The 25057-nt window shown below is 42.2% G+C and overlaps 1 protein-coding gene across 2 annotated transcripts; it reads right to left on the bottom strand.

Annotated features, from left to right (window-relative positions):
* Positions 1–1554: 1554 nt before the first annotated feature.
* LOC311502648 (protocadherin alpha-C2-like) lies at positions 1555–22823 on the bottom strand. 2 transcript variants are annotated; one of them, XM_084564974.1, is made up of 4 exons: positions 20176–22823; positions 17337–17395; positions 14176–14261; positions 1555–2716 (listed from the first exon to the last, which is right to left on the bottom strand). In XM_084564974.1, the coding sequence occupies exons 1-4, from the start codon at positions 22714–22716 to the stop codon at positions 2607–2609; spliced, it is 2796 nt and encodes a 931-aa protein (XP_084421100.1). In that variant the 5' UTR covers positions 22717–22823; the 3' UTR covers positions 1555–2606. The 2 variants fall into 2 exon arrangements, with proteins under 2 accessions (XP_084421100.1, XP_084421099.1); XM_084564973.1 differs by lacking the exon at positions 1555–2716 and adding an exon at positions 6924–7473.
* Positions 22824–25057: the final 2234 nt, after the last annotated feature.

Genomic DNA, 25057 nt, shown 5'->3' with positions numbered 1-25057 from the left:
AACATATTCGTTGGCAGGGTACATTAAGCCACTGGCAGCCATTTTGCTAATGCTGTTGCTCTTTTGGATTCTCAATTGGCCGTAGGTGCGCATGTGAGTGTGAATGGTTGTCTGTCTCTCTGTGTTAGCCCTGTGATAGACTGGACACCTGTTCAGGGTGTACCCCACATCTTGCCCGATGACAGCTGGGACAGGCTCCAGCAGACCCCGTGACCCTTCACAGGACAAGCGGTTACAGAAGATGAAAATGAAGATGTTGCTCTTTTGTTCAGATTTGTCGTATTATTGTAAAACCTGACTGCTCCATGTACTGTTAGTTTGGACAATCTATGCAGGCAAACATATATGTTTTATTTATTTATTATTATTATTATTCCATCAGTAGGTGAAGACAAATCCTTTATTTAATTAAAAGTACCAATACCACCATGTGAATACATTACAACTAAAAATCCTGCATGAAAAACCCTGCTTAACTAAAAGGACAGGTATATTGTCAGTACAATGTAGTTAGAGTATTAAAACAAACATACTGCTTTGGTTTCTCTGACTGATATATGAGAATATATTATATCTTTAGTTTAATAATGGTGATGATTCGGCAAGCAGGTGGAGGTAGAGCTAGTTGGAAATACTTCGATTTCAGCTTTACGGTCCGTGAAGCGGCACTAGAGTCTTTAACATCGTGTTATACTATTCACTGTGTAGCGTCTTCATCTTCATCTCAAATAAAGGTAGTGTCCAGTCACAATAACTAGTAGTCAGCACATGTGATTTCCAAACTAGTTATCCTTGAAGCATGGGACTTCAGAGCAATTCTCCTCCCAGTAGAGAACAGAGCAGGAAGAACTGACTAAAAGGCACATTTTCACTTAATGGAAGAAAAAGTCATGTCTAGTTGATCTGAAATAGCACTGATGCAACTCAAAGACTCAAGTTTGAAGCATTTCGTGGGACTGAAGTACGGAATAAGAGAAAGGAGTAAAGGAGCTGTATTTAGTTTATTTAAAGCTGCATGTAAAGAAGTGGCCACTAGGGGGCAGATGAACACCAAAGACACTCATTCATTCTCTCATTCGTTCATTTCCTGCTTGAATTGTGCCAGTGACGACTGCTAAGGATTGCCAAAGGATTGTTTTAGAATGATTTCAAAGATGAATAATGTATGTTCCACGCAGACATATGCAATAATAGAAAAAAAACGTGATTTGCACAGTCACACAAAAAAAGTATAATCAATAAAAAATTAAAAATGTGGATCAGTGGTCAGTTTTTGTCAGTAGGTGTCTACACTGCTATATATATATGGACTCGTGGAGGGTGAACAGGGGTGCATATAAATGATTTCTCCAGTCTGCAGACAGATGGAGCCCGCGCTACAGACATCAGCACACTCCATCCAACAAAAGCAAACTCCACACTCAAATGGAGGAAGCTCCCATGTCAACCAGTTTCCAGCCCTCTGTGGCAGCCTTGAATCCCAGCCAACTTTAAATGCGCAGCTCTTGTTGCTGAACTCCAGCTAAACTCCAAACACAAAAGGCTTTCTAAATGACCCGTGTCAGACTTCTGCATTGCTGCATGTTCTCAGCCATAAGGCCAGATGAGTTGAAGAGGAGAGTAAGAGAGGGGACTAATTCTGGAAGGACAAAATGTTTCAGTTTAGATAGATTTGATTGTTCCGGTCTACTCCCTAAACAATTTCATGTATTCATGCAGCATTCCTAAATCATCCAGTGGAATCATATTATAAGAACAACTATGACAATATAATACTGTTCTATCATGACAGCCACAGTGTCATTTACTTTTGTTCCATTTACAGCTGACTGTTATCCAGACTCTGACACTTCTCACATCATCTGACTGTTTATCTGCCGACTGAACCGTGAGTTATGTTATGTCCTGGATGAGGGCCACACACTTTTCCCCTCTCCCATGGATTGAAGAGTTTACTGAAGGTGAAGACAAGCTGAGCTGAAAGCAAAAACACAGTTTAAGATATTTAAGAAAAAAAACTTTATTTGTGACTTATTAACAAAACACATTACCAGATTGAGGAAATCATAAAAACCACTAGTTTCACCTTTACAATGATAAGCAGGTGTACAAAAAAGTTATTAACAGATCTGCACTGTCACAGTCGACTAGGGTGCACCACTCGCCACCACGCCCAGCGACTGAGGAACATTCACTATACACAAGCAGAGAATACATCAACTTTATATATTTTTTTATTACAGGTTTTTTTGTTGTTGTTGTTTGTTTTATTTACTACTGTTTCTACTGAGCAAGAAATAGATATGGAAGGGTGAGTAAATGAATTTCACAATAGTGTTTGTTCGGTCATCGTTTCAAAGCTTAACACAAGTTTAAGGAATGATTTTCTCATCTGTGAAAATCATACAGGTGAGAACAGAAAAAAGCAAACAGCATTTTAATAGCATAACACAATAAGTATATCTAGAAGATTAAATTCAGTTTTAAGTTAGTTAGTTGATAGTTCAGCTTCCACCCTTCCTCTAATCATCTCCCTTGTCAGCCTCCTTCCTCTTGCCGAAGCTTATGAATTCACCCTTGTCGTCCACAGGGAATCTCTCCAGGAGTCAGGGCTGAGGAGGACCGTAGCTTTGTCCGGGACCATATCTGAAGTGCCAGCTTTTGCTGTCCACTCCAGCTCCCACTGGAGGCGAAAGGTCTCCACCATCTTCCCCATCTACATAATAAGATGGAAAATAAAAAAGAAATTGTGTCAGCGCTTGACTCTCATTACACTGAATTGCATTGTTTAATGAAAATTTCAGCATTTTGTGAGATTAGCTTGTTCCTTTTTTTTTTTAAATCTGAGAGTTGAATAAGGCTCTTTCTTGCTTGTCCGGGAAAGATATTACTTCCTGGACATGTTGATTCCATCCGAGAAACAGTGCGCCGTTCTGTCAAAGACAATGATGTCACACAGATACGCACCATATGTCCTTCGGTGTCAGTGCCTCAATGCTCCGGGTTTCAAATTAGTTGCTATGTTGACCCATCAGTATTAAACAGATCTTATGACATACAGGAGTGTTTGCAGTTTGATACAATATACTAAAGGAAGCTGGAGGCATGATAGATGTATAAATCACCCAGGAGACTGGAGAGCATGATTAGCTGAATTGTGTTTCATCTTGTCTTTGGACTTAAGTTTCATTTTGACATGCTGTTAAGCTAAGAATAAAAGGAGATTTTCTTGATTCTTGTGCGGAAATTAAGGACAAAATGTGTAATCAGGATTAAATGACTGAAACGTTTACTGAAGGTGAAAACAAGCTGAACTGAAAGCAAAAACACAGTTTAAGATATTTAAGAAAAAAACTTTATTTGTGACTTATTAACAAAACACATTACCAGATTGAGGAAATCATAAGAACCACTAGTATCACCTTTACAATGATAAGCAGGTGTACAAAAAAGTTATTAACAGATCTGCACTGTCACAGTCGACTGGCGTGCTCCACTCGCCACCACGCCCAGAGACTGAGGAACATTCACTATACACAAGCAGAGAATACATCAACTTTATATATTTTTTTTTATTACAGGTATTTTTTTTTGCATTTTGACTTTTTTTTTCTTCTTTTTCTGCCTTTTTTTTCTTCTACCGGTCAAGGAATAGGTATGGGTTGAGGGGTGAGTAAATGAATTTCACAATAGTGTTTGTTCGGTCATCGTTTCAGAACTTAACACAAGTTTAAGGATTGATTTTCCCATCGGTGAAAATCATACGGGTAAGAACAGAAAAAAAGGCATTTTAATAGCATAACACAATAGCATTATGTATATCTAGAAGATTAAATTCATTTTCAACAGGATAAAAAAGGTGATTCTTTTAGGTTTTTCCACAAGTTACTGTTCGCAATAGCGTATCTGTATGTGCTGTATGTACTGTGTGTTTATGTATGGCGGAATGAGGGTCTTTCAGTGGTCTTTGAGAATGTGTATCAGAGGTATATGAATCCAATACGCATTTCCCAGTGGAAAAGACATATCTATGTATATATAGTATCTATATAGTATCTGTTTCCTTTGCTTATAACATGCAAACAGCCACTTGGTGATCTGACAGCACAGAAGTACACCTGAAGAACGGGGAAGGGGAGGGGAAAGGACTCGTGAGCATGGGTAGGGATTGAGCCGGATAGCAGCACCTATATACCCCTATGGTGATACGGTAATACGATGGTCTTTAAAAAAAGGAACACTGAGGTGACACTTTTAATCATGTTGATGCTGTTCCAGTACCCTTTCTCAGCCATGCTAGACCTTGGTTTCACAACGTCAGGGCCAAATACAGTTCACACTTGGATCACCGCCCCCTCAGCCTCGTTTCTGATGTTTATGCCCAGCAATAAAGCACAACAATGGATATTTCTAAGCTGCTAATTGTTGCACGGAGTTTCCTCTCACTGGTGCATCATAAACAACTGTGTTTCACACAATTCATTTTCCCCCTTTGAAGCCAACTGTTGACCTCTTTTTACTGCTTTTCTGCCCAATTCACATAATAATAGAGAACCTGCAATATGACTAATCACCAGTCTAATAGTTTCTTTTTCTTCCAAACTGGACTGGCAATAGACTTCAATGGCTGCTATTTTCTGACTCTACTGTTTGCCACTCCATCTTGTCTCATTATATCCCGAACTGCATAATCTCACTTTCCACTAACCTGTCAGGTCCCGCAATGCAAATGTGCGCAACCCATGCCAGATGTGACAGAGCTGTCAACAGTGAGCAATCAGAGGAGGGACCCTGGCTGCAGCGCATAAGCTCAGCTGAAAGATGTGAGTTTGCAACGTACTTGTGTACGCTTACGCGTGTCCGTGTGTGTGTGTGTTTGTGTGTAAATATGCAAATACACAAATGTTTCTGTGCTACAACAGTCCGATGAAGGAGAGTGACTTTAAAGATGTTGTCCAACCGTGTGGAGTTGAGGAAACGGGAGCAGAGGGAGGAAGCAGGCAGCGGGCAAGCAAATCCTACAAGCACTGAAGCAGTCGAGGCAGTGGTGCAGGGCTTGGAGAACAACTACTTAACATTCAAAGACAGAAGTAGAGGGATCAGGCTTGAACAGAAATGAAGCGACAAGCTACGTTCCTGCTTCCCAACCATATAATACACTCCCTTATTAAAGATGGCAGTTCAGAGTTTTCCAGAAAGGGGTGCATATTCTTTTACTATATTATCCGTGTGTGTGTTCCTATGTATTGTATGTCATAAGACCGGAGGAGACGGTGTATGCATTTGCTTGTTTGTACGTGTGAGTAAGAGGCAGAGAGAGTCTATGTTTGTGTACAGCAACGTGTGTGTCAGACTGGGAGTGCTGATACACAGTGGGATTAAGACCCCCATTGACCTGTGCCATATTCCAAGAGAAGATGCAAGGCCAGGGGCCGGTTGCATCAGCTTCACGTAGGTTCCCTTGTTATATCCGAAATAGCCACTAATCCAGATCCACTGCTAAATTACAAGCAGCAGCACCACAAAACCTTTTTTTGTAACGCAACCCTAAGTAACGACTAAATAATTAAGCAAGCAATAAAGCAGGTGCAAATGATACAAAGTCACACGACTGCACTCACTAACAGCAAAGTAGAATTTTTTTTTGCACACAGCATATTTCATATTCAGTGCCATATTGCAACTTGAAGGGCGATAGCAGTGATTTTGAATGTTTCTGTCCATTTTCTGCACATTTGCCTTTTCTCATCTTCCATTTTGTCCTCTTCCCTTTCATCGTGCGAAATCTGACACCCATTTGTTTGACATAAAAATACAAAAATGAACGTGCTGAGACTTGCTTCAGATACGGCATTAGGTACCTGCTTGATTTGGCTCAGATTAGATCAGGTTGATGATGAAGTTGGTATGTTACCACGTGAAAACGAAAATGAAACAACCATAAAACCAGATGTTCACTTGGAGTTTGGGTTCTGAGTCTCAGCTCTGTGCTTTTGTGCTGTAGCACAAAAAAAACAACAACCAAAAAACAGCCGCCAGGAAGGAACAAAGAAAACATCCTAAAACATAATGGTGTGCTTTGGAAAATGGTATAAAAGTACAAAATCATTTCTAGAGAGTGGACTGAAACATTCAAAAAAATAGTATTGTCCTTTAAGAGTCAAATATGGATTCTATTTACCAATTTTTATGCCAGTCTAGTTACAAATCCAGTTGGTTTGTACCCATCCACAAGATAATGCTATTACTGATTGGCTACTTAAATCTTAATGTTACAAATAGATACAGCGTTAGAACTCTCCCCTTGACACCCATTGTATCATTCAGTAACGTGCTAATTGCAAATGTACTAGCAGTTGAGACGCCACTACTCTCTAAACTAACCTTGGAACAAACTCGCGCATAGTTGGTGCAACCCAGTCCAGGTCCTCAGCCTCTGCTATGTGCTATGTTACACTGAAACAGAGCTCTTTCTTCGAGCGTGGTCCAGCATCTTTCAGCCAGCTCATTCTCTTAAAGGTGCTAATCTTATGGTACGCATATTGTTTGTTGTCACTTTTTCAGTTTTTTTAAATCCTTTTTTTTTTTACAAAAGACCACAACATCTGAATTTCTACAAGGCCTCCATGATACCGAAGACAAAAGCCTCTGTTTTGTTTTTTTATTTAGGTTGGCTTTCACTTCACTTTCCGCAAGCCAGAGAGAAGGAGGGCCAGAGATGACAACACTGGCTGCCTTCGAATGGTCCGATACAAATATTACACCTTTTCAGGTGCTGTTTTTTTATTATTATTATACAAATTGGGGCAAGGGGGTTGGGGGAATTGGGCAGCAGATTACAGAAAGGCTAATCTAAACCAATAAAGCTTTCTGTTTTAATTTGGTCCAACCTTTAGGTACATTTGTTTACCATGAACCTTAGACTTTGAGAGGCCAAAGTTAGTATAGTTGGCTATATGGACCAAGAAAAAGAGCGAAACATTTGTTTTGCAAGTTTGCATGATGTGGATGATCCAGGCCTGGTTTCATGAGGATTTTGCCTCTGTACAATGTCTATGCAAATATGGTTCATATTGGTTCTACAATATGCATTTGGCTTATTTTTCTGGCTCTGAAAATGGGATGGTAGTTTGTTGATAGCTCAGCTTCGACCCTTTCTCTAATCATCACCCCCGTCATCCTTTCCTTTCTCCTTCTTGTCCTTCTTGTCCTTCTTCTTCTTTTTCTTCTTCTTGGCCTCCTCCTTCTTGCCGAAGCTTATGAAGTCACCTTTGTCGTCCACTGGGCCCGCGTCGTGGCGGATAGAAATGATGGCTGGGGATCCAGGGATGATGAAGGCTTCAGGAGGAATCTCTCCAGGTTTCAGGGGCTGAGGAGGACCGTAGCTTTGTCCAGCACCGTATCTAAAGTGCCAGCTGTTGCTGTTCACGCCAGCGCCCACTGGAGGCGAAAGCTCTCCACCACCTTCCCCATCTACACAAGTAAGATGGAAAATAAAAAAAGAAATCATGTCAAACTTGGACACTCGTGACATTGATTTGCTTTGTTAAAGGAATAGTCCAACATTTTGTGCAGTATTTGCTTTCTTGCCTGGAGTAAAATAAGGCTATCAACAGCACTCTCTTGTTTGGCTGGTAAATATGCTATTTCCTGAAAATGTTGATTCCATCCAAGAAATAGTCTGCTGTTTTGTCAAAGCCACTGATGTTTCACAGATATGCACCAGGTGCTATTTGGTGCCTCGGTGCCCTGGGTTTGCAATTAGCTGACCCGTGAATATTTAACAGGTCGTATGAGATATACGATTGTTTGCAGTTTGAAACAGATGGAAGAGCGATTGAAATATAAGTCACCCAAGAGATTGGTTACATATTTAGGCTCTAAAACTACTTAGATATGAAAAAAAAAATAGGTGAGGGTTTTGATTTAAAATAGATCAGACGTTAGAATGCAAACATGTCATTGTTTGAAAATTAGAAGTGGTGATCAGCACAGAACATTTGACTACGCTCTCACGGCATCGAATATCGCCACAGGTGAATTGATATCAAAGTGAACTGCAAATCCCAGGAGTCACAGCACAGACAACGAAGTGCACCTCATCTGTATCACTGCGACGCGGACGGCTTTGACAAAATGGCAGTCTTCGACGCCCTGAGAATGAGGGTGGGCTCACTGTTTCCCTTTGTTTCCTGGCAAGCCACATAATTTACCATGCAGCAGTCAAGAAAGCAAATTGGCACATTTATCAAAATGTTACATCCTTTTGCTTTTCAAATTCACAGTGATTTTGATCCTTGTGATTGTTGTTGGTAGGAGCAGCATTCTGACCTGGACTTCATTAAATCCTCATCTGCTATTAACTGTTGTTCTTTTCTTAGATGCTGTTATTTAGTCAATGGCCTAACAATAGTGCAATAGCCACAGGGAATGGATATTTTCAGGACAGCAAGTCAGCCAAGATCATAGGAGGGAAGACCGGCTGGGACTAACCTTCAAACCACTGGGATGTTTAACTTGGCAGTGTGATTTGTATTTGTATTTGGATGATAGCAGCAGCATAATCCTACTCTCACAGGAAGCCAGAGACAGGGATTTAACCTTAAACGCGCAAGCACTGACGTGCAAGCCAAAGGAACCCGTATAGCAAGTAGGAAAAAATGGCACAAAAAGGAGGAAAAATTGAAAGGAGGCATCTCTATACAGAAGAATCATCATGAAAAGTGAGAATCCGACATAGCTGTTAAGGTCAAAAGGTCATTCGTTCCAGAATGAAAAGGAGAGAGGAAAGCGGCTGACGAAGAGAGAGACTGCAAGAGTGAGAGCGAGGCAGTAAGGAAGATGGGGGTGGGCGGGTTTTGCAGACACGGTGCTCTCAGGCCCACACCAGTTCCCTCTGCACTGACCTACTTTCAGTCTGGATTTTATTTAGATCAAACACAGGCCCTTGCAAAAAGATTCTGTTTGATTTGTCTTTGTGGGCTATTTCTGACGTTGCTGGAGTGCTGAAACGGTTTCAACCACCGTCCCATCGGGAAGTACACTATTTTGAAGATGCGTGCCGTGTGTACTCACAGTGTCCCCACGATGAGTTAAATGAATATGAGAGTAAATGACATGCACAGGCTATAATAAGAGCCAATGTAATGGACACTGGTCAATAGCTAGCCGTGCATTATTGCTCTGTTTAACCACTCCTGCTAAGAGCATATAAAAAATATAGAGCGAGATGATACTTCATTGATTCACAACTCATTTCAAATTGATTAGATATTAATTTAAGAAAATAAGATGCTGGAAAAGGATTGGTATTTTTAATATAGCAGCGGAGGTCATGCATTGTAGTTGCATGTACTAAAATAGCAACATACAATTGTGACAAGAAAGAGCTAAATCACAAGACACAAATCATTTCTTATCTACACGCAAAAATAGAAGTATTCATTGTTAACTACGTGGAATAATGAGCATGTGGATGACTAGAAGACCATAAGGTATGGCTAGTGTGAAAATTTGTTTGGTTTATATTATATGTTTTTGTCTCTTAAGCAATTTTCAAGTGCAATTTGTTAAAGAAAAAAAAAAAGAGTCACTAGGAGCTAATTGAGCTTGTTGAATAATTAGTCAGTGTCTGATGCTATCATCTTATCTCACCATTAGTCGTGTTGCTGCTCTAATACCGTAATGATAGTCAGTTCCAGGATTATGACATTTGATGCTATGGTCTGTCTGTGTCTGTTTAATCTGGGTATTAAGCCCCGGAAGAGCTTGTGCTAATTTAAATAAGTCCTACAGTATGCATTTAACTGGTATCAGTGGTTAGGGGAGGAAGACCGCGTCTCATGTGGAGGAGGACAGCGCTTAAAATAAACTGAGCTGATGTGTTAAAGGAAATGTGCTAAATACTGTGAAGCAGCATGTGAATGAGCCTATCAAGCTGGTAATGCAGTGAATTGTGCTGCTGTTCCAAATGCACCTTTTAAATGTACCTAGAAGGAATATTTTTCACATTTTTAACACTCTTATGAACGTCTCAGAATGTCCTCTACATATGTAGCTTGTGAGACCATGTTTACCAGGCCTCTTGGATTATGTGTGAGGTTGACAGTTTGGAAATGAAAGGTCAAGACTGAAGTGGTTCATAAATATGGGTTTGATCAATCAATTTCAAGTGGAAAGGTCTCTCCTCTGTGACACATGAATGCTGAGACGGCATTGGATTTTACAACAACCTAACTAATTCTGATGAATTTACCGTCGACTTAATAAACGTGTGCAACTGAACTTTAATAATGACTGTGTTCCTGCCGTCAAGAAAATACACACTCCCATCAACATTGTTAGCAGTTCTGGCATATGTACACCAGGTGGGATTAAAGCAGTTCATATCCAACTGAGATTAAATGTCAACTGATTGTGCAGCATCTAATCAAGTGAATATTATCTCAGTGTCTTGGGACATCCCAGGGCTTCCTGCACTGCTGTGACAAATCCAAACCCCTGACACTGTTAATTACAATAAGGACCCAGGTATTAATCAGACATATTGCTTCCTGTGTGTGTGCGTGCGCATGCGAAAAATGAGTTCACAACCTGCGGGTCAGGTCACAGATTGGCAATTATGAGGATCTTTGTTTCCTCAGTGCCGCTGTTTCTCTGACAAGTCTCTGCTGCTGCTTTATTTTAGCCTATATTTCACAGCAGTCGGAAATGGATTATGGTGTAAGTGCTGGTAAGCAGGTCAGTGTAGCTCCTTGGTTGCCATGACACCTAATGTGGATGTGTGGGTGTTGGAAGCCTCATTTCATATAACCTGATGTCCTACATTTAAAAATAGGCTATGTTATTTTCTGTCTAGTCCAAGACGCTGCTCCATCTAATATGAATCCCTCTTGTGGATTGTAGCACATGCATATATCTGACAGTCTTGTAGAGCTTGTGCAAAATATATGCAGCACGTAATATGTTTTCTGCACAAAATGCACACACATAAACCATGTGTTCTGTCATTTTTTCCACCACTTTGTCCTCTTTTTCTTTTTAATACCTGCCCTTGCCGAGTCCCTCTCCTCCTCTAAATATTCCATTCAAAGATATGACCGGTTGCCATGGAAACTGCCTTCGCCCACTCCTGCTGATGGAGGGTGCGGCTGCTGCAGCAATCTCTCAGTTAGACAGTGTTGCCAGGCAACAAGTCACATGGCGTTTCCTAGCAACAACACTACTGCAGGAACCTGCCAATCCTCTTAACCTTTCTCTCTCTCTCTCTCTCTCTCCATCCCCCCACACCTCTCTTTTTTTTCCTCCATCCCCCTGTACGTCTCCTCTACTCTTCTTCTCTCCAAAACAGCTTTTAATTCACCGGATCTCTCTTTTTCTCATGTTCTCTCTCTTTTTACCGATAATAGCTCGTCTCCCCCTCTGGCATTAGACAAATGTCTCCTCATCTGTGCCATGGGTCACTTACATAAATGTAGTTTTGAGGGTGCTGCATTTAGATGCAATGCAGCGTGTCAGACAACTTCATCGTGATAACAATTCACTGCAGACATGAAAATGTGTCACAAAAAAGGCCCCACCTCTTGATGCATAATAAAGAGGATCAACTTGCAATCTTGTACATGTGTATGGCTTAGCACTGAGCCATTCTTTATTTCCCAAAGAAACAGTGCACCTTTGAATGCACTGCAGTATGTTGTGCACTCTTCTTAAAGACAATATTTGAGTTTGTACATTATTTCCATCTGCCATTGGGAAATGTGCACATTTCTCTGCTGCAAGCTGGTCCAGGGACAGTGGCAATGGGTATAGGTGGTATCTCAAACAATTGTCCAGCACTGTTTTACACTGAGGTTAAAAACCCATATGTATATATATATACACACAGTAAGACATATTCTATCGCTGACTCACAGAGAGATTGACTGTGATGCTACCCTTCACCCTCAAGTCTCTATGTATGTTCTAATTCCTGCAGCTAGACAGAAAATCAATGAATGGAAGCTGGGCTGACAGAAGGAGGTTCACAATGTTCCAAACACTGTTGTGAAATCTTAGTTACAACAGCCTTTCACCCATTTCCGTGCTTCTGGAGACACAAAAGTACTCCCAAATGTTCATTCAGTCATTAGCTCTGAGCCGAGCCAGTTGTCTTTACACACGGGCCGTGTTGCAACATATTTTCAGTGTTGCCACCCACTCATTTCATATTAAAAACAGCTGCCTTTTTCAGTCCGTGGCTCTTCATGCTACTTGTTGTTGCATTCATTGCATTCACAGTTAGATATCTGCAGCTCTACATAAGGGCCCTAGGCTTTTGGCATTTCAACTTAGTCACCGTATGAATGTACATCATCAACATCATCATCGATTCAATCATGTGAAAAGCCCAGTAAATGTAAATAAATGTAAAGGAATTAAATGTACCATATGAGGGAGAATTGGCACCAGGTGAGGTGACATTAGATGACACCTGAGTTGTTCTATTACTCCATATATGGGTAATTAAATATATAGTGGCATTTTGAGAAATATGCATATTCTTTGCTAAGAGTTAGATGAGAAGATTGATATTTCTTTCATGTTTGTACACTACACATAAATCTATCGACAGCAGACTGTAGCTTAGCTTGGGGCGAAGACTTGAAACAGGGAGTCTAAGGGTATACACAATAAAATGTAAAAAGAAGTTTTGGTTTTTCATATTTTTTTTTTTATGTACAAATAAAATCACTCAGCTATTGAGATTGTGAGGTAAACGTAAACACGTGCTTTTTATGCTAAGCTAAACTAACTGTCTTGTGGATGCAGCATCATAAGACCTAGTGTTAACATTAGCCCTGAATGAAAGCTAGATCACACATCCAGCTTTGAGAACATGTGTTCACACGTTTCGGGTTGCTACTTGAGATCCAGTCACAGTTTTGCACTCTTCGTGCGAATAGATGCAGACTTCATTTGGTAACAGCTGCTGTATCAAAAAAATTAGTCGAAACATCCGACTGTAACAGCGATGTTTGTTGTGTGCGCGCCTCAAAAATGAAGATATGATACAAATTGTGCAAGTTTTTATTAATCTCTGCAGTCTCTCTGGGACCCTGGAAGCTTCTATATGCTGAGTTGTGCTGTCTGCAACAGTGAAAAATCTCCAGTAATGCTGTATGCATTGGGCACTTTTGAAAAAATATGTAACCTAACTCCACATGGCTACTTTGCATGCATCAACAGGAAGACAGCGCTATCTAACCACATGCCAAATCTGACGGAATGACACCTAGTCTACTTAGGTTCAGTAATTCAATGAGTTAATTATTGTTTAGACTTATTTATTATTTAGTTAACATCTCTAAGAACAAAAGATATTAAAAGGCTCTTCCGACCAATGACCAGACATAGCTTATAAGCCACGTCACCTTCCACAGCAAATTTTTTTGTGGCAGAAAGTTGGGATGAAACATCTCCGCTGGGAACTGATTGTGCTCCAGCAAAGATCTGCTGGGCCAATCAATTAGTTTGTACGGGCTTTACGCGGTGTTAGAATTACAGCAGTTTAGTCATGCACATCATCAGAGTTGAATTAGTTTACAACAAAATGGCTCTGACTGGTTGTGAGACTATCCAATTGCAGTTGAAACACGCCCCATAATATAATGGCGCTTACCAGACTCTGTGATGGAAACTGTGTCTGACTGCATCAGGTTAGAACAGACATCTGTTACGGCGCTTTTGCTAGGATGTCAGTTGAGTAGGTGGACCATCAATGTGGCCAGGACACGTAGTATGTTCAGACTATGAAAGGAATCGGGTCACAAGCAGTCCAGACCACCTCTAAATTTGGTCTGGATAGGATCAAATGGATAGGCTCTGAAATGCATTTTCAGTGCATCTTAGCTGCGTTCACATCAGTATCAAAAGCTAGCCATTTGTGATCTGATGACTCAGGACACATCTTAATACCAGGTCTGAACAGGGCCATATATAGTGTGTCGACATGAGACAATTATTGATGTTCTCATCTAAGACGTTTAGTTGTTTTACATAGAAATGTTGAGATGAGCATTTGTATCCACTACCATTGATATTAGTTGGGTGGTGTGTGCTGTTTTTGTTGTTTACTTGTTCATACAGTCGACGAACACATGGTGTGACACATGTTTTAAGATTGCTTCCACTCACCTGCAGCGCTGGATACGGTGGGCCAATTCTGGACCAGCATCCCTTGGGCTCCCTGCATCACGGAAGATTCCTCCATGTGAACAGAACTGAAACACATTCAACATTTTTAAACATTCGGGCTACACCATAACACCAAACAATGAGTTAGAGAGAAAAAAACTTCAACATCAACCATTATTCGGTCTCCTGGGATGACCAATATTGGCCTGAAACTAATGTGGCAAGTAATATCATGGCTTCCTTGAAAATGCTAGTCATTTTCTGGTTGCTGTGGATCAGGATTAATAAAAACAGTCTTAAGGTAAGAGTTTAAGTTTAAGTTTGTCCATCCGGACTCCCTTAATATCTCACTTTATAGTGAGTTCCCATGTTATTCTGCACTGTTACTATCCTGTTTGTAGTGCCAGCATCAGTGGAGCTATGGTAGCATCACTGTGAACGGACTGGCTCAACATATGTGCCAATGCCAGTTACCACGGAAATGGTGCCACTAAAACCTGACCAAGTTTACGACAGTAAGGTCAGTATCTTTAGTATATTTCACAAATTTTGTTGCTTCTGTGTAACACATGACACGCTGTTAGTAATACTTAACATCTATAATTGGACATTTTTGTTTGAAATGGTCTGGTTTTATGTAAATTTAACGAGTAGGAAGAAAAGAACATGAATTTCAGTATCAATGATGCACAACAAACATCTGTGTCTGTGCACCATAAGCATGGTGTAAGTATTTTGAGGTGATATTGTTGCACACCTACATTTTATTTTATCATAATTTTCTGTATAATAGGTCACGGCCACCACATCCAATGTATAGAAATATTAATAAAAAAACTGTCCCCAAGACATCATATATTGTATGCCTCAAACAATAGAAAATACAGTATATTGTGTTTTGGTGGGATTTAGAGGTGTTAATAGGAAAATGGCATTATTTCAGTGTTTATTGGATGGAGTGTTTTAATGTATCTTTGCAAATACTGATAGTAAGCCAGATTTCTTTCCCTCATCCATAATGAATATAAGGCTTACTGTATGGGAAGACTAGGCTGACTGGAGCCTCTGCAATGCAGCCCTAGCTCAAACTGCAACACACATTATGTTGATTTCCAATGAATAAAAGATGGCCATGTACATTCCGAGCAAGTTTCAGGATTTTACAATAGTGCCGATGTATGTGTGAGGACATAGGGCTGCTGAATACTACTCTGACTGACTGACTACACCAGGAATATGGGTCAGTAACGTTGGTGCTACATGCTGTGTGTGCTGTGATACATTACAGCGTGCCCGCGTCGGGGTTAAGTGTTAATGTGAGCCATCTCTCTGTCTGCGTGTGTTACAGGCGTTGCCATTTCCGAGATGGCAGCGGCAAATCGCAGTGATGATTTATGGTAATCCATGTCGTGTTGCAGTAACTTGATGACATGTGCGCATTATGATCCCCAGCACACCACAGAAATTAACACTAATATCCAATTAACTCAAACTTAGACAGAGCAGATGACTGCACGAGTGAGCAGTAAGCATTGTGAGCATGAAATTATGAAAATTTAGTACAAAGTGGAGGCACGTGGAGGGGAAACTAATTAGTTCCTGATGTAACAGCTGTCCTTATATTCGACTTAATTTCCTTTTTTAACATAACTTTTTTGACCTGATTATCGTCAAATGAAACTGTGAGGTGTAGGTTTGTAAGTGCTATTTTAATTCAACCTTTTTTTTGTAGATGATCCTCCTCAGTTCAATGTTCTCTAACAAGAACAGCACAGTTCTTTGTGCGTATATGACTGCATAGCTGCAGAGCAAACCCCTGTCCACTGCCAAAAGTGACTACCATGGACACGGCATTGACCTTGAATATTTTCTGTTTAGTTTTTCTTGTGTTTCCTGTTCTTACTTGGTGTTTCTTGTCTTGTCTTCCGACTTTTGATTGGTCGATTGGATTCTACTTGTGTGCTCCATCCTCATTAATTTCACCTCTGTCATCAGTCTGCCACGTGTGCTTATACACTCCTTGCCTTTCCCTTTATCCTTTGTCAAGTTGTCTGTGCTGGTAGCTTTGAGAGGTCTCCTCTGTGAAGTTTTCTCAACTGAGTGTTTTCTGTTTTGCTACCCGCTTGTTGTATTCTCATGTTTCTGTTCTACCCCTTGGAATTCACAGTTTCAAGAGATTTTGTATCGCGCCTTTTGTTCTCATTTTTGTGCATTTTTGTTAAAGTTATTTTGTTTTAGTCCTACCTCACCACCTAAACATGACAGCACCAGGATGCAAGCACCACCCCTTGCCGTTGCCATGATGGTTACCATGCCGTTACCATGATGCTGTGTTTTGTCTGCAACAGTGTTCAAGTGGTGGTATGTGGTATGTAAGTAATGTATCAATGTCAACACCAGGATCCAGGTTTCTAAGAAGAGCATTTCATCGTAATGAGACCATCAATGTTTATGCACTTCACCGGTTGGTGGTTTTAATGATGTGGCTGATCGATGTATCGGTGCGTCTTTGGAACAGTCTATTATTGGAATTTCGTGTAGCAGTAAGGCCTGCGGAAGGCATGTCAAAATGTCCTCTGCTGTCTGTGTTCACAACTTCTCCCCTCATCTCCGGACACACGTGTGCATGCAGGGCTGCTCTACACGCAGACACTGATGCATCTGATAATCTGAGAAAGGTCATCGTCAGCTCATTTGTCCTTCATGCTTCCTGCTTAAAGACTGTAAGCGAGGGAAGCGACGCTCAGAATGTAGATGACCTATATAGTATTTCACTGCAGAGGCAGAGGGGCTATGCAGCCACTGATGGAGCTGAACATGCCTTTTTTTTCCCAAAGGAAGAGGACAGGGCTGAGGTTCAAACTAATGCTGAGGGGCTCTTGCAGTCATTTCTGAAAATGGCAAACGGTGAGCAGGAGTATTGTGTTGCAGTGTCTGTTTTTTTAAATAAACAACATATTCATAGAGGTCATTTTGAGGGTGTGTGTATCTGTAGGAGGTCTAATGTGTCAATAACTATTTTGCCTACAGCTGCAAGAGTGATATAAAGGGCAACTGTGATGTTGCAGATCAAATGCAGACAGCATGACTGGGATAAAAATGGTGGAACTCTTCCTAGATGATCAGAAGTTGCACAAGAGTTAAGGATGGAAAATGCTTACCTCTGCATCCCTGCCCTCAAAGACGCAGAATATCGCCAGTCAGCATTCGGGGCTTTTGGCTGAGCGAGCAAGAGGTAGAGAGAAAGGAGAGGAGAAAAGAAAGAGAGGGAGGAAGAGAGTGGGTTTAGTTTGATCTCATACTGTGTAGAGCCAGGCTGGGCCACGGTCTCATCAATTAGTCATGATACACATCCCAGCTCTGGACGTGATAAGGAACACAGCATTTGTGTCCCAGATTGCAAGCAAACACACAGACACACGCACATACATATTGATAACTACGCTAGGATTTTAAAAAAGGCAATGACTGAAAGCCATATTGACAGTTTTTGGACAGTCGCTCACTCAGTGACTCTATAAATGTGCATGAGAGCTGTGAGAGTTATGGCTTTTGCCTGAGTGCTGGGGTGTATGCACAGACTGATGTGTATGTGTTTGTGTGCAGCTGGAGTAAATCTGTCTGCTCCTGATGAACCTGCGCTGAGTGCTTGAAATTCCCAGCAGGCCTCTGGTAAATTATTGCGTTTTAAAATCCAATAAGCAAGAGCCATCATCGCCAGGGCAACCACATCCTCTGTCTCTGGCCTGTATTGGGCCAGTGTAACATACAAGATATTGCTTGATGATATTGTAAATGTTTAGGATGATGATGTTTAATCTTTCTTTATCTTTAATGCTCTATTCTACTTTCTCATACTCATTAAATAGTGGACACTTATTTTGAATATATCTCCTGTATTTTTACTAAAACTGATCAGCAATATGATATCTAGATGTTTCATGGAGAAAATTTTTAATTTGAGTTAACAGTTTAGGTATTTCAAATGACCCTACATTCGTTTCAATAGAGCTGAGCTGTAGTTTTTAAAATGCTGGAAATATTCTCCATGTCAGTGCTGCCAGGACTCGTGTTCATTTGCCTCTGAAAACGCCAAAACTTTTTAAGTCCAATGAACCACATGAACCTCATACGGAAATTATTTTTAATAAGATCGTCTTTCACGGCCATTAATCACGCCTGACTCTTTCGTCGTTGTTTTCCTCATGAATGGGTATTGTACACAAATACAGCAGGAAATGACTGTGAACAGCTAACGCTAACATCTGTCTGCATCATAAGGGTTGGATCCATGGACCTCAAGGAAACACAGAAAAGCTGTGTTTAAGACACAAACCTGCTCAGGCAGCTGCAAGTGTCCCAGATAAAGATGGCACATTATGTTCCTCAGTTCAATTCTGGGGGGAGTATTTTTTGCTGGTGTACCCAGCCTCTGTAAGTGAATCTAATTTGCAGGGCGAAGGAACAGAGGCTTGAGGTTAATTTAATTTACACTGCTGCGCTTGTCTGGGTAAAAGATTATTTTTTTTAATAACTAATGTACCAGTGACTGGCACCTGATAATTAAGAAGATGCATTCAGGCAACCTCCCAAACTTAGGAGTCTTGTGATGCCTCTCTACACCCCTGCTGGTCTTTCAGTGTTGCAAGTGCTTAATTGTCCTGATTGTCAACAACAGAAAAAGGCTCTTTATCACCATGCATTCTTGTCTGTCTTTGTGTTTTTGTGGACTTGTGGAACATCATCCTTCACCCAAGTACTGTTCCAATTCAAAGTGTGCATTTCACCAAATCCAGACCAAATTGCTCCATCCATTTTATCAAAGATGTATCGATAGATAAATTGTGTGGATTTGGTACAGCCAGTTATCCCAGAATCTATTCGTGGCTGCCATCAAGTACTCTGCCATTCCAATTACAGAATGGGCTTCCTGTGCTCTAGACTCTGTACTTCAGAATCAGACTAGTCAAGTTTGAGCCAGTCAAGTGTCATCTGTTGCAGAAGACCGCCATAGATTTATTTAGCTGCATATTTTGTTCTCCCTGTAGACATGGGGTCTGTGGCCTAGCGATTAGACAAGCAGCTATGGGGCTGTGAGGTCACTGATATAAATGCCCTCTGTTGTGCAATCTCTGCTTTGTGCTGCAGCTGCATGGACTAACCTCATTAAAAGGTTATATCACAGCAATATTTCCTCTCTAGCTTCTCAGTTGTAAAATCAGAAGAAATCTGTGTTCATAGTTGGACTCCTTAAGATTAAATGATGATTTCAACATGATTTAAGAGCAGCACAAATAGTGCATGTGTGCTAAGAAAAGCAGATTCTGAACTGGACACTTTTTTGAAATCACATTAAATCATTCATAGTGTAGACACAGTAGGTAAAATTCACACATCCAAAAAAATAGACATATCATGTAGCTGTATGGACACATTCATACTAAATGTATCCACAACTAGTCTTGCAGTGTCTCTGATGAAGTCAATTAACCCCAGCTGCTCAGTTCAGTTTTACTCAGTCACACACTCCCACACACACACAGACACAAGTCAGCCCCACATGCAAAGAGTGTGAGCCAGCCGTGGAGATGATACATGACCTGTTCCTGAGTAGATGTGATGACAACCTCAAACTGAAACACAAATCTCTGAATCATCAGAAATAACACGGGAGCCTTGAAAAGCATCAGGACTGACGCTAATTCGGTACGAGTGCTGAGCTGGTCTGAACTGAGTGACTGCACAGCGCAAGTGGGAACTGAACAAAGAGAGTGAAGGGTCGCGAGGATTCGATTTGCTGCAGGAGGGGATAGAACTTGACACACAGGGATGTCAACTCCCTGCTGCAGCAAAATAATACTTACAAAAGATTTAAGAAATACAATGAAAAGTTAGGTTTACTATTGTTTGCAATACGAAATAAATAGTACATATAGTGCCTTGATGTGTGAGCATAATGATTAATGACTTTACAGTTAACATAAAAAATGTATGACGCACCTCTGGGCATATTTGCAGCGAGGCATCAGGCATGCTCAGTCTCCGTACAAATCCACTTCCACTGGTGAAGAAACGGTCGGCGCCACTGCCCCAAGTGCCACTGATGGGTCGTCCTGTGTTGTAGAACATGAAAGTGTCACTGCCAGAGGTGGCTGTCAGGCAGGTCTTGTAGCAGTAAGTCTTCGTTAGGGAGCCATTCCCGCGCACTTCAATGTAGTGAGGCTCCACTTTGAGGTCTCTGCGAAGCACCACATTGTTATTGGGTTGTCCCCCGGCCGCACCACCGCCTCCCCCGCCAGCACTCACGCTGCTGCTCCCACCATCTGGAGGGGGTTTCTGTGACACGCAGCAAGGGGAGCAGGACCCAGGCTGGGTGCAATAGGCGTGACAGCGGACGATGGCCAGCACCACGACGGTGACCAGGAAAACAAAGGTTGTGGCACTCAAAGCTACGATCAAATAGAGGGTCACGTTGGAGAAAAGCAGCGTGCTGTGAGGTCGGATGATCCTCTTGGGGTCGGGGGCCACTTTTGGTGGCACCTCCATAACAGCAACATTGATGGTGGCGGTGGAGGAGAGAGTGGGCTGGCCATGGTCCTTCACAACAACAGTCAGAGCAAAGGAGGTGGAGTTGTCCTCCAGGATCCTCCGAGTGGTCCTGATCTCCCCGGTATGTTCGTGCACTTTGAACAAGTCCAGGTCGGTGGCCGTCTCCATCACATACACCAGCCAAGCATTTGGACCAGCGTCTGCGTCGTACGCCACCACTTTGGTCACCAAGGCACCGGGCTCTGCGTTCTTTTGTACCGTCTCCAAGGAGCGCGTGCCATTGCCAGGAGGGTTGACTATCAGCGGTGCATGGTCATTCTGATCCATTACATAGATGTAGACAGTGGCGACACGGCTGAGCGGAGGAATGCCCCCATCTTGGGCTTTGACCTGGAAATGAAACTCTCTCAGTGACTCATAGTCAAAGGCTCGCAGGGCATAAGCCTCCCCTGTATCAGCCTTCACAGACACATACGAGGTGACAGGAATGCCATGGTTATTGTCATTGAGCACTGTGTAGGTAATGCGTGCGTTCTCTTTGATGTCTGCATCTTGAGCTTTCACAGTACACAAAGAAGCCCCGGGGGCATTGTTCTCAGCCACATATACTGTATATGAAGTCTGTTCAAATCGTGGCGGGTTGTCATTAACATCAGCCACATCCACCTGGATGGTCTTCTGGGAGGATAGAGGAGGATTTCCTCCATCTGTGGCACTCAGAGTGACATTGTAGGCATCAGTGGTCTCGCGGTCCAGGAAGGCTGAGGTAACCAGAGTGTAGTAGTTTCTGAATGACTTGATCTTGAACGGAAGGCCTGCTGGGATCTCTAGGCTCACCTGCTTGTTGGCGCCAAAGTCTCGATCAGTAACGCTAATGAGGGCCACAACTGTGTCTGCACGGGCATCCTCCCTCACAGGGCTAGACAGAGATGACAACACTATCTGAGGGACGTTGTCATTCACGTCCACCACCTCTACCACCACCTTACAGTGTGCTGCCACGGCCCCAGGGCCCTTGTCCATCGCCTGAATGTACATCTCATAAGAGTTGGTCTCTTCATAGTCAACATTGCTCCTCACTCTTATTTCTCCTGTATTAGTGTCCATGCTGAACATCTGCCTCACTCTCTCCGGAGTGTAGCTGCTGAAAGAGTAATAGACCTCTCCGTTTGTTCCCTCGTCCAGATCTGTTGCATTCAGTTTAATCACCAGGGTGTCTTTGGGGGAATTTTCCCGCAGCTTCACCTTGTACACAGAGCTGTCAAACAAGGGGACGTTGTCGTTTGAGTCCAGGACACGGACATTGATTTTGGCCGTCCCTGTTTTCTCTGGCGTCCCACCATCCACAGCACTTAGAATTAATTGGTGGTAAGGCGTCTGTTCGCGATCAACGGGCTTTTTGAGCACAAGCTCGATGTGCTTTGTGTTTAGGGAGGGTTTGTTGGACACCAGCGCGAAATGCTCGTTTGTGCTAAGCTGATACATGCGGACGGAATTGGACCCAATGTCTGGGTCTTGGGCGTTTTCAATAGGGTAACGAGAACCAGGCAAAGCAGATTCCGTGATTTCCAGTTGATACTCGTCTCTGGGGAACTGGGGCTCATTGTCATTGGCATCCACAATCTCCACCTCGACATGGTGCACGTCAGTGGGATTTTCAACCATCACCTCCAGATTAATGAGGCAGGTGCTGGATAAATCGCACAGCGCCTCCCTGTCAATCCTCTCATTGACAAGTAATTTCCCATTTTTGGGGTTGACAATCACGTACCGTTTGCCACTGTTGGAGGTTATCTTGATTTTTCGGGTGGCGAGCTTTCGAATATCCAGCCCCAAGTCATGCGCCAGATCACCAACCAGTGCCCCATTTTCCAGTTCTTCAGAAATAGAATAACGCAACTGTCCAAAGGAAAGGCCACAAAATAAGGAAAATATCACAAAATAAAAAGGCACGTTATTCCCTATCCAGTTGCATATCCCCGCCACAGCCATTGCAAGCTAATAGGATCCGCAGACGGATTAAACGCAGCCTTCCGCCTTTTTAGCTTGCAGTATCTTGCATCCCAGCACCTCATTAAGGTGGGCTAATTGGTCTCCGGGTAAATGAAACAGAAGCGGCTCATCCATTGTGTTGCCGGGCTGTGGTGAATCCTCTCCAGCGCACCCATATTTCCTTTGTCCGTGATGCGCTTTTTTTTCTGTCTCCAATGCGCGCTGCTGACGGGTGTGTTTCCCTGCCGCTGGAGCTGTGAGATAGTCAAGGAGGGCAAAATGTGCCCCCCATAAAACCGGAAGACACTATCACAAGCGTCTCGTTTTCATTACTACGTTCAAGGTGTCCACTATGAAGCTGACAATCGTGGATTTTCAAGCTTTTCATCAATTCCAAAATATTAGGAACACTTTTTTTTGAGTTTTTAAATAATTTAATATTGTTAATAACAAAGTGTAGCCGTCATGTTTAATAAATAAACACTTTTAATGTTGTAATTGTTTGATTTAAATGTGGGGCATCGACCGGTGATCCACATGCTGTTCATATAATATAATTTTGCTTTATACTAAATTTTAGCAACACTCAGCAACATTTATTTTGAATGTGCAATCGGAAGTGGTTTACTTTAATATGGCTGACTTGACCTTGGTGGGACGGTATCCCACCCGAGCGCGCACTCAGACTCCGGCTCTCTGCTCTCCACTGTGGCGCAACTCTCCTCCTCCCTCCCCACCCATTCCTCTCCTCTCATCCCTCCATTGCGATGTCGGTGTAGGGTCTGGGAGCTAATAGACAACCAACACACTAAAGCACCTTCGGGGGGAAAAAAAAGAGAATGGCGACCGCACAAAACGAGCGCATTTGTAGTCTATATGCATCCAGTGCCACCAGCATTCAACCAGCAGTTCACATTTTCTGCACAGCACGTGGATGAAATATAAATAGTATTGGGAAAAAAAACATTAGATTTGGCTGCACATTTTTTATTTATTTATTTTTTATTTCTCAGAATCACTGTTTGCACGGACCCATGAAAAAAAAAGGTAATCTGGAAAACATGTAACATCCCCCGCTGTCCCCAAACGCAAGACATAGAGGGGAGAGAGGAAAAAAACGCGGTCACAGACACAGACACATGTTTGGGGACTGGCTTATGTTTGTCCTCCTTTGTCTGCGCTGGAGTCGCAGGGATGGTGAATTTGCCGGTAGCGATTCTGCGGCGCAGCCTCATACCGCATGGCGAGCGTTTGGGCAAGCGGGGCGCAGCGGCAAGAAAGCATCGCACTGACAATCACAACCTTCCCTCCACACGGATCACTGTCAGTGGTAGACCTCAGACTGTCAGGTCACATAATCGTATTTACAATGCCCCCGGTGGACCCCATAATGCAGAAGTCTCATTTCCTCTCTATAGAATATAACCCGAAGAGAAACATGATATAGGAGTATATAAGGGCACGGAAACGAGGAGACAGTGCATAGGATAGTGTGAGAAGGGGAAAGAAAATAAGGAGGCTGTCTCAATCCACATGCATGGGGGGAGGAAGATTATGTGTAATGCAGGCTATAGAAAGACTACACATAAAAAAAAAAAGGATTCCTTTTTTGCTTGTGTAACCTGAGCTTCGGGGAATTCTCCAGAATAGGAGAAAACAGGTAATAGAAGAAGGTATAGCAAAGCAGTCCATGTTATCTAAGAGTCTGGATGTCTCTTAGCTGGTGAACTGGAAGACTGAAATCACACATAGGTGTGGATGGGATCTGTTCCAGACCTCTGAGAGCTTGCTTACAATAATCCTCTGTAGAAAATCACTGGTCGGCTCATGTTTGTGGCTTCGTTTGAGGGGTTTAAGATCAACAATATATACAAAAAGTGTAAAAATGTGGACCCTGAGTGGCTTTTTAAATGCACCCACCACATCCACAGAGCTAAATTCCAGTGAGAGAGAGTCTCAGAGTTTAAGTGTCCCAGTTTCAAGGATGCAGACAGCTTTAAGGTTCCCATTAGAAGTGGGAAACAGCCAACAGGTCCCAATCTAAAGGCCCCAGAGGTCAACTGGTGGCATAAAATTTCATGCAGGCAGGAGTTGTAACACTGGTGCTCCTAAAAAGGCATCACAAGAGATCAGGAAAGTAGTTAGACCTCTTTGAAGACTTGGTCAGTAGCTTAGCGGCCTCATTCTGGACAGTTTATGAGGGAAGAGGCATGCTGAAACAAATACACAGGATTCATAAATAATAAATAAATTCAAATTCTAATATATTTAGACTCATTTTAAACCTTTTAAAGCATCAGAGCATAAAAAGAACCATACTGCTTATAAAGACCTGTGACGT

This window comes from Chelon labrosus (genome assembly GCF_963514085.1).
Source record: "Chelon labrosus genome assembly, chromosome: 17".
NCBI lineage: Eukaryota > Metazoa > Chordata > Actinopteri > Mugiliformes > Mugilidae > Chelon > Chelon labrosus.
This window is presented reverse-complemented; position numbering and strand designations above follow the sequence as displayed.

Excerpts from the sequence above, each read along its gene's own strand:
- LOC311502648 (XM_084564973.1), bottom strand. The coding sequence starts at position 22,716 with ATGGCTGTGGCGGGGATATGCAACTGGATAGGGAATAACGTGCCTTTT. Across the intron at positions 14,262-17,336 it reads TTGAGGGCAGGGATGCAGAG|TTCTGTTCACATGGAGGAAT; the intron begins GTAAGCATTTTC and ends AATGTGTTTCAG. Across the intron at positions 7,474-14,175 it reads CACCGTATCCAGCGCTGCAG|ATGGGGAAGGTGGTGGAGAG; the intron begins GTGAGTGGAAGC and ends TTACTTGTGTAG.